Here is a 10,000-nt window from a genome sequence, read left to right as displayed (position 1 = left end):
TAATAGGGCAAATATGCACTGTCGTATTGGTAAATTTATGCATGCATGTATGTTGTCTTTCATAAGCCATACATGTGATTCACTCTTTTACATCTCTTGTTGCATTTTATCTCTCCCTTTGAGAGGAAATTGAATGATTTATCATTCACATATTTGCAATTATTGGGTCCAACTCCACATATATGTAAATTATGCTTTTTAATTCATAAGGTATAAGCACATGGGTTATTGATTACGAATCTTTTCCACTCAGGCTACCAGCAAGAAGAAGACCAGGAAGCTTCGTGGACACGTCAGCCATGGTCATGGCCGTATCGGTAAGCTTTTGATTTTTCTTTTCTTTCTTCTATACTACTATAGCAATGTTATAGCTATAGAAAGTTATCACATGTTTGGATCATGGATCAACTGAAAAGTATATTTCCTTTAGATGTAGAGTTAGGTTTGGGCTGGGTATCTGGTCAAATTGATGACACATTCATCTTAGTTTATTTTAGGATTGTATGTTGTAAACACAGGTTGGGGGGTTGGATGGAATTGGATATTTCAAGAATATTGATTTGGATTATCATTACAGGCAAGCACCGTAAGCACCCTGGAGGTCGCGGTAACGCTGGTGGCATGCATCACCACAGAATCAACTTTGACAAATACCATCCTGGTTACTTCGGCAAGGTAAGATTTTTGGAAATTGATTTCCATTGTGGTTATGTTGTAAGATATTTTTCTTCCAATGTTAATGTGACTACAATAGTAGTCGGTTCAACAGGTTGACTTGACTGGTGCTTTTAAAACTAGAACTAAAACTATTACAAGTGGATAGTACATGTCCATAACATTAGTTGGTTGAAGTTTGATATATCCTTTTCATACTTCTTTTACTTTTCCCTTCCTTCTATATTAATTTGTTATGCCTTGCAGGTCGGTATGAGAAATTTCCATGCCAAGCCCAACACAAAGTATGCCCCAGTAATCAACCTGGACAAGCTCTGGTCCCTTGTATCTGACCAGACCAGGATGAAGTACTCGAAGGAAACCAAGAAGGCCCCAGTCATCAACGTTCTCAGATCGGTAAGTGTGCATCATTTTAAAAAGGGAGATTTATAAATGAATTTTAAATCATGGAATAGGTTCCAATTGAATAAAGCATTGCTCACCTAAGATGTGCTGAAAACAAAGATTTAAAAGTAAAAACATTTAAGTAATGGCTTTTATTGAAATGATGATAATGCGTACGGGCGGACAGATTAAAAGATGTTGACTGTACATAACTGACTTTAGTTAATTTTCATTTTTAACAAGTCATTACGTTTACCCATCTAACAATTCTTCCTCTGCTTTCTAGGGATACTTCAAGGTCCTCGGCAAGGGTGCCCTTCCTAAGCAGCCTCTTATCGTCAAGGCCAAGTTCTTCTCTCGCAAAGCTGAAAACAAGATCAAGGCTGTTGGTGGTGCGTGTGTGCTCGTCGCATAGGTAAGTAGGAGGATCTTCCGATGGGACTTCCTGATGGTATGATGATATTGCGAACGGGCGGACATAAGAATTTTGTTGACTGTTCCTTTCTGATTATTCCACTTGGTGCATTATGTGAAATCATGCTTTCTCGTTTTGTTTTTTATATCTGAAGATTTTTTCTTTCTTTGCAGATTCTTCTACAAGGCCAAATACAAGAAAATCAATGTCATCATGGCTTCTGTAAGGGGAATTAAAGTAAAAAAAAAATATACAACTTTCATTTTATCCTATTCATTTAAATGGGTAACATTAACCCACACAGGACGGGTGGTACAGCATGTGTACTGCGCATTCAAAAGCCCAGTTGCCGGGCGGCACAGTATTGTGCCAGCCATTCAATTGATTTAGGCCTAATAATTCGAACGCCCCGGCATTTGGACACTCAAGGCTAGAATTCCCCCGTCGGGAATGGGTTAATGCAGTGGGGGCAAATGATGTTAAATGAAAACTATTGATATTACATGTTACATCTTCCATTAGTAAGTACCACAAGATTTTCCTCTTATTTTTGTGGAAATGTTTGCCATTGTTACCAACTAGTGGCATGTAATTCAGAAAAAAAGAATTGGTAAAAACGGCAAGTCATTAAGTGTTGATGTCGAAGGGGAAAAAATATATTGACAAGAAAATGCTACAAAATTTGGGTAAATAAATGTCCATTTTAGTCATGAGATGGTTACAGTGTGTTATGTCAATTGCTATGACTATAAGGTAAGATTCTTAGTAAATACATTGCAATATTGAATACATAATTTTAGCTGTGTAGGAGTTGAAACTTGGTGCTTGAAGGTTTTACCAATTTACCAGGATAACTTTTAATTCAAATGTTCCTTAGGTGAATTTGAGGAACTTGGGACACCACTTGGCAAAATTAAACCTCCATCTACGTAGGATACAAATGGGTTCCAGTTTTCACATTCAGACTGGTAAGTTCATGTCTCTTCCAGCAATATTATATATCATGCTATACTATTTGGATGCGCTATATTTTAAGCTGTTGAGTTTTCTTTGAATAATTCGCATGTACAGGATGATAATGCGTACGGGCGGACAGATTAATACTGTTGAGTGTACACAACTGAATGTGAAATTATACACGTTATATGTATATTTGATGAAACCTTCATTTAATTACTTTTTGTTTTCTATATTATAGTGTGTGGCCTTCAGAGAAGCAAATTGTCAAGTGGAGCTCGCACACAAGATGAAATGCCCTAGAATACTCGACGTGGAGGAGCTATGGTTCTTATCCTCTTGTAGACAGAATGGCAGTGACCTTATCTTGGTAAGTTAATTATGCTGAAATTTAAAGTATATTGGCATATGCAATTTTCCGAGTAGGCTTGATCATTACCTTTTATGATGATAATGCGTACGGGCGGACAGATTATTACTGTTGAGTGTACACAGCTGATCACATAGTGTGTTTGAAACCAAGTTATATTCCTTTGAATCCACTCTAAACATTTCTTATTCTTATTCTAGGGTTGAATGAAGCAAATCCAGCCCTCCATTACTAAATGCTCTCATGAGTAAACTTTGCTGCAAGTTCTTTCGGTCTCACAGCACAAATGAGGCTCGAATATAGTACCAAGATGTTTAAACAGGTAAGGTAACATTTTATCATCAGTGCTTTTCACATTATTGTAAACAATACAGTTTATAGTAAGGTTATTTTATCAAGTAGACACAAGCACTTGAGTAAAATTTAATTTGTATGATGATAATGCGTACGGGCGGACAGATTAATCTTGTTGACTGTACTCTGCTGATTGTGGTAAATGGTAGAGGGATTTCTGTGATCTACCCATTTATTAAACTTTCATTTTCTTGTTCTAGGAGTGGTGCAAACGATCCAGTTGCCATGAAAGCGGAGATCACGAGTATTGCCACTGTTGGTGCTTGCTTATGCATCTTATATTGTAAATGTTGAATCTGGTACACAAGTGGTAATTAAAACTACAATGATCTGTCATAGGAAATAAATATACAAGTTAAACATTTTATTCTATCCCTTTCCTAATATGTGATCCATTGAGGCTAATATTTTCTGTGATTGGTTACAGAAAGTCGTTATGAAAAGATATTATTTACTTCTCATTACACTAACATGTTTTTAGGCGTACCACTTCCTCTTCAAAGGAGTTGTTCATGGAATTCATATTAAAGAATCATTATTAATCCCTTGTGCTGTACCACAACCCTTATTTTAGTGAGGAGAGATGATGGATTAACTACTCTCCTTATGATTGTCCTCTGTAGGACAAACTAAAATAGTCATGCTCATGACCATTAATTATGTAGGTAATATCATAGCTAATTAGTACACTAGGCAGCTATTAGTCATCTTTGATTTATGTACTGGCAATTAATTAAGATATGAAACAAAGATCTTGCAAATATCACCAAGAACCTCAGAATTGTTTACCATTTAGTTAGTCGAGTTTATTGAGATTGTACGTGATGTTTACATAAATCCTGTCAATTTCTATGTGTACTGGCATTGAAATAATAATTCCAAGGATCAATTTTCAAATGTCATTAGGTCTTGCAAGACTTGTGAAGATGAATAGACATAAATAAGATTGCATTTAAATTCTTTAACTTCAGTAACTTTGGAAATGGCCCTACATTCATAGTTTAAAAACATGTTTGTTACAATAAATTGTCTTAAATTATTACCATTCCTTATTTAATGAATATGAGGCTATATAAAAATACAGCTTTAGAACAAAAGGGAAAGTTATAATATTGAATTTATGAAAGTGGGGATAGTCAAAATTTTGACCCTAGAAGCTTCCGAAAGAGATTGTAGTCTTGAGGTCGGAGAACTTTCCATACTAGTCACTACTATTTGAGCACTTGAGATTTCTTAAACTCAGTTTCACCTTATTACTCTCACTATCTTGAATGAATATTGAAATGACAGCCCAATTGTGTGCATCCAAATTTTTACTAGATTGTCTATCAAGAGAGTTTGGAAACTAGATACAAGAGAAGAATATAGTCATGTCAATCTAAGAAAAAGGAAAAAATCTTAGTTTATACATTATAACTTTCAAAACACCAAACTTAAGGATGTATTTTGACAGGCAGATTTTATTCCAAGTAAGGATTTTTGACAACACTTGGCTTATGAATTATTCCCTGAAAGTTGAAGACAGAAGACAGTGGGTACTTTCATTCACACAGGATAATTTTTTACACAATGACAACGAAGAACTGGCAGCACACAGGAAGAGCTTAAGGAGACATTGAAAGAAACCTTGTCGACATTATAAATGTTTGTGTATATTTGTACATGATTTTCTGTTTTCTTGGTTCTAGTAATGAATATTAATGAGTAATGAGTCATTACTAATGACTCAATGAGTTAGACATTAGATTTGGCTGCTTTATTTCTGCTTTTAACCCATTGCAGACGGAGATAAATTTGCTTGCCCAGCCTCCAGGATAGGTTTTATTTTAGAGACCGCTTGAAGCAATATAATTTGAATCGTCCCACTCTTTCACTCATTCATTGTAAAACTAGAGCTGTTTTTGTGTTTTATTTTTTTGTTTTATTGAGTTTAGAGATTTATATGTGCCATATGACAGGCTCTATTAGTGCTGCAGTTGACTAAAGTTATTATATTTTCCATATTAGCTCATTATTTTCTTTATACTCAATGTGATAGAAGTATTGTTGTTTTATGGGAGGACAAAAGGCAACTTGATTTTTTTCGTATTTTTGTACTGTTATGAACGAATACGAAACATACAACCACCTACAATAAAGATAACAAGAAGAGATAGGGAAGAGGAATGAAACCTGTGCTTGTGACTGTCAGTGCCACAGTGAAAGGCATCCATATTGGCACAGGAGCACATTTTAGACACTGGGTATGGATTGAGTCGCCTTCCTCTTCTCGTTCTGCCTGCACATCCTTCATCGGCGGTACTTTAGAGGAAGGGATCATCAACTTAGTATGTGCCATCGCTCTATAGAGACAGTGCTTGCTAGAGACCGTGGATGAGTGCCATTCAAAGCGCTCTCTCCTGCTGGTGCTAGGAAAAAGTGGTGCCATCTAGGTTTTGGATGTTAAGCTAGCACGATATTACGGCAATTATAGTAATTATGACTACAGTAGCCATCGTCACTCATTCCTTTTTCATGGCAAAATAAAATAGCAGTGATCCAAAATCCCCTAACGTCATGTACATCATGACGCCCGTCGTCAGGCCAAAGCTCCTACATCATGTATGTCATAACACCCGTACGCAATAGGTAAACCACACAGGACGGGTGGTACAGCATGTGTACCGCGCATTCAAAAGCCCAGTGGCCGGGCGGCACAGTATTGTGCCAGCCATTCAATTGATTTAGGCCTAATAATTCGAACGCCCTGGCATTTGGACATTCAAGGCTAGAATTCCCCCGTCGTGGATGGGTTAATATACCAAAGTGGAAATAAAGAAAGCAAGAAAATCCACAGATTATTTCTTACATAGTGTTTGTTCTATCACTGACATTTTTAAAAATAACTTCCAACTGTGATTATGTACACATGTTCCTCAAAGACTTTTCAGCAACCATGTTACTAGTAAGTGAAGTTGTTGCTAATAAGTGCCAATTAGGACAAGGAAAACTCTTCTGAGATCTCAAGCATTATGAAAAGAAAGATGCAAATTGTGTCTTTAGAAACAAAATGAAAGCTCTGAATTCACTGGCTTTTTATAACTAATATTTATTTAATTAATGTAGTAGTATGCTTATTGAAAAGGTGCCTGTATTTTCAAACATACTCTTACAACAAAAACAAAATCGCAGTTAAAATCCAAGCCTGATTATTTATTCTGAGTAATTGAAAGCCTTAAGCAAGTTTAATGGTGTAAATTAAAGGATTTAAAAGAAAATTAAAAATCCACAATTATAAGAATATTTCCTCTTTTTACAACTTTGATCTTATCTAGAATTAATTTTGTACCAAAAGGAAAAAATTGATACATCAAATTTTATTTACAAAATTTTTATGCCACTCTTTAAATACAGATGTATATCTTCCATTCATATATACAAAAGATTTATCTATTGCAATATGGGAAATAGGAAATTATACAAAGGCAACTATGAATATCCTATATCCAGTTGCAACAATATTACTTATATAATCTTAGTTCAATATACAACAAAACTAAAAAAAAAGTTAAATATCTGTATTATAGGACACTATTCGTGATAGGAATCTTTTTTTTTTTTTTTTACTACAAAGATATTTCTTTGCAAAATAACATTACACAAATATTCTCCAAACACCTTTTCACATTACAATAAAATATTTCAACTATGGACATATTACAAAATCCCCTAAAGTTAAATATGTCTCATTCTTGTCTCTCAACATCTCCTTCTGCCACCTGTTTACTCAAGTTCAAACATCTAATCTCAACTAGTCTTCAAAATTAATCTTACTCCTCACCAGACAAGTTTATGTCTGAGGTTTTTAAATGAGATCTATCATCCTATTCTCCCTCCTTGCATTCTTGTCCTCCTCAGTAAATCAACTCTGTTATTATCTTTTTCCTTCTTCTCTGTCCCTCTTATCATCCATCATTCATCTTCCTTCTTTCATTTTAATATTAACTCTCACTCGTCCATCTCCTCTCCCCCCTCGTCATCCCCTCCTGTCGCCTCCATCTCAATCTGCAGGTCATCCAGCATATCCTCGAGGCCAATCCTGGGGACCTCTCCTGCCTCGCTCTCCGTGTCTGTGTTCTGGAGTTTGTCGGTGTCGCGGTAAATGTTGACGTTGCTGCGCAGCTGCTGATCTTCCTCCAGATCCTCTAGGAAGTCAGTGTAATCCCTAGAACAAGAAGAGGAGATTGTGGTAAGAAACGAGAGTAGATGAACAAGAAAGTGAAATTGCAAAGGAAATGATAATAAAAAGGATAGAATATACAAATCTATAAGCTATCTAACACCATAAATAAATCCACAGTCATTCAGTAAAAACAAAGAAACAAAAATATAAAACAAATCAAACAGCTGTGTAGCACAAGAAGCTGAATACAAAAGTTCCTCACTTATTCTGGCTGCTGGCGTCGTCTTCAAGGCCAAGGTGCCTCAACTTGAAGCGGCGCTTGCGGTTGCGAGTGGCCTTGTCGGCATATACCTTCTTGACCAGAACAACGTCTGGCACATGATCTGCATTCATCTTGTCTATGTTGTCATCGTTGACATTTGATGTTGACATGTCAAATCTGTTTGAGAAAGAGGCGAGAGCATTAATGTAAAAATATTCAATAAAGGTGAAAAGAAAATATATAAAATAAACAGGTAAAAAGCAACATAAAAACACTGAGAGAATGAGAATACGGCCATTTATTCTAAAATAATTTCTAATATGAATACGATTATCAGTAAAAAATAAACAACATGATCACTATCATTATTAAATCAATAAAAGCAACTGTAAGCGATGTCACTTTTCATACCCTAGGACAGTGTCTCCAGGACGCAAGAGGTGACCAAGATGAGTCCGACAGAAGAGCATTGTGTCGGTTCCCAGCTCACTCTCACGCTGCACCCAGACCTCGCCTACTTGATGCTGTGGGTAGAACAGATAACCATATACTCTGTCCATTCTAAAATCTAAAGGTTTGAAATAGACATGATAAAGTCTTCACAACAGAGAAATAAAAGAAAGTCCTTGATCATCTTACCTTAGAAGATATGTGTCCTTGGCCCTTGAAGCGCTTCACCTCTGCTTCGGCAATGTCCATCACGATGAATTCAATTAGCTTCTTGGATGTGCAGAGAGCCCTAAATGGAGCTTTCCAGTAAGTGGTGCTGTTCATTTCAGCCACTGGAAAAAAAATATATACGCAATGTTTTCCTTTCCTTCTTTTCCCCTAAAGCGAGACATTCTTTTCATGCTTTAAGAAAAAAAAAAAAAAAAAAAAAAAAGTATAAACACATACACACATGTCCATGCACACTGACACAAATAACAGGATTCACATTCTTTCTTTCAATACACAAGAAAAAGTAATGCAATGTCCTTACACTGTGCAGTATTTGGGTCTATGAGACATATGACATTAGTAATACGATGTATGATGCAAATCTGTCCAATTCCACCCAGCTGATGTGCTGCTTTTGAAGAAAGGCACACCACACTGTCCTTACAAACTGGTACAATTTCAACACTGGAAAAGAAACTCTTAGTTTAGTATATTCAGAACGGCTTATTTGATAACTTCAAATAATGTTTCACTAAATATGACTACATTTATATGAAGCTCAAAACTACGAAAGCTGTCTTAGAAAGTTCAGAACATGTGAAAAGTATTCAATGGCCAATCTCATAAATGTAGATACAATCTCCCTCGCAAACACACATCTTTACCTGTATGTGTATTTGTAATTGTACGTATTGGAATGGATGTCGTGAGAGATGAGCTTCTTCGACTGAGACCAACGGCAAGGAACCACAGACGAAAAGAAGTCGAGGAGCTTCCTGGCATAGGGCTCGAAGGAGAAGAAGAAATCTAGACCCTCTGGAAAGTGAGAAAAGTCATTTTATATCAAAAGTAATATATTCAAAACTGATACTACTAATCATAATAATAACATGACGAAGAATGATGATATAGGAAAAAACTATATAACAAAACTATATATATTATAATAACAAACAGTTATTACAACTAATAGTAAAAAGGATACCAGAACAGAAAGGATCAAAACAGATAAATTGATAAAAAAAGAAAACTCAAGATCTAAATCAACAAAAACACAATAAAATAATTCAATTCAGCAATCATACACACATAAACTCTTACCATGTACAGGTTTAATACCAAGGGTCTTCTCATGAGCTCTGTGCTTAAGAATCAGCTGCTCCAGGTAGTAGAATGTTCTCTTGTGGTCGGTTTTCTGTCTTACCTGTAATTTACAATATCAGTTTAGTCATTCTAGTGGTTCCTCATTCAAATGATATCAATAGTTTAAGCATTTCTAATTCAAATAGTTCGAGAGGAGGTTAAGTATATTATGCCCAGCAACAATTTCAGAGCCTATTGTTATCTTTTCTTAATTGTTATGTTACTGTTGTTTTTCAAATTAATGTTACTATTTTTGTTGTTTTTGTTATTAGCATCACTTTTTACTTATGCTGTTACTCATAATTGTTTTTGTTTTTGTTGCTTACCTGAACCACTGCCTGCCAGTAATCCTTAGCTTCAACTCTGTGACAATCATCGCACATCTGTCCCGTTACCATGAATTCAACAATGAAATCTTGTTGCAGAATAGCTCCTTCCTGAATTTCCTTCTGCACGCTGAGTTTGACCTGGTGAGAAGCCAGTTGGTATTACTTTCCATCTAAATAATTTCCTAAAGGGGGTAAATGAGCCTGTCTATTGGTAAAATTAATGAGAGAGAGCAGGAGAGAGAGTTAAAGAGTTAGAGTTAGAGAGAGAGAGAGAGAGAGAGAGAGAGAG

General features: G+C 35.8%; 2 protein-coding genes and 1 long non-coding RNA gene across 7 annotated transcripts in view; 2 read left to right on the top strand and 1 right to left on the bottom strand.

The window, feature by feature from the left end:
* RpL27A (ribosomal protein L27A) overlaps positions 1-1,769 on the top strand; it is a 3,396-nt gene extending 1,627 nt beyond the window's left edge. The window contains exons 2-6 of the mRNA XM_043020745.2: positions 254-317; positions 578-675; positions 922-1,071; positions 1,346-1,474; positions 1,648-1,769. Coding sequence (XP_042876679.1) covers positions 254-317; positions 578-675; positions 922-1,071; positions 1,346-1,474 — 441 coding nt within the window. The 3' untranslated portion in view covers positions 1,648-1,769. The remainder of the gene's footprint in view (positions 1-253; positions 318-577; positions 676-921; positions 1,072-1,345; positions 1,475-1,647) is intronic.
* Positions 1,648-3,515, top strand: LOC122256216 (uncharacterized). 5 transcript variants are annotated; one of them, XR_015190820.1, is made up of 6 exons: positions 1,648-1,769; positions 1,934-1,995; positions 2,352-2,442; positions 2,673-2,801; positions 3,002-3,123; positions 3,356-3,515. It is a non-coding gene; the product is annotated as an uncharacterized LOC122256216 (long non-coding RNA). The 5 variants fall into 5 exon arrangements; XR_015190819.1 differs by lacking the exon at positions 1,648-1,769 and having other exon boundaries at positions 1,907-1,995; XR_015190817.1 differs by lacking the exons at positions 1,648-1,769; positions 1,934-1,995 and adding an exon at positions 2,069-2,227.
* Positions 3,516-6,509: 2,994 nt separating this feature from the next.
* Positions 6,510-10,000, bottom strand: part of Nmd3 (60S ribosomal export protein NMD3) — a 4,689-nt gene continuing 1,198 nt past the window's right edge. The window contains exons 3-10 of the mRNA XM_043020744.2: positions 9,709-9,849; positions 9,341-9,443; positions 8,905-9,055; positions 8,562-8,704; positions 8,219-8,361; positions 7,991-8,103; positions 7,580-7,756; positions 6,510-7,359 (exon numbers count right to left, since the gene is read on the bottom strand). Of these exons, the coding sequence (XP_042876678.2) occupies positions 7,143-7,359; positions 7,580-7,756; positions 7,991-8,103; positions 8,219-8,361; positions 8,562-8,704; positions 8,905-9,055; positions 9,341-9,443; positions 9,709-9,849 (1,188 nt within the window). The 3' untranslated portion in view covers positions 6,510-7,142. The remainder of the gene's footprint in view (positions 7,360-7,579; positions 7,757-7,990; positions 8,104-8,218; positions 8,362-8,561; positions 8,705-8,904; positions 9,056-9,340; positions 9,444-9,708; positions 9,850-10,000) is intronic.

The sequence above is a fragment of the Penaeus japonicus genome, unplaced genomic scaffold (assembly GCF_977035675.1).
Source record: "Penaeus japonicus unplaced genomic scaffold, GWHDUDI00000001_assembly GWHDUDI00000042, whole genome shotgun sequence".
Classification (NCBI taxonomy): Eukaryota; Metazoa; Arthropoda; class Malacostraca; order Decapoda; family Penaeidae; genus Penaeus; species Penaeus japonicus.
This window is presented reverse-complemented; position numbering and strand designations above follow the sequence as displayed.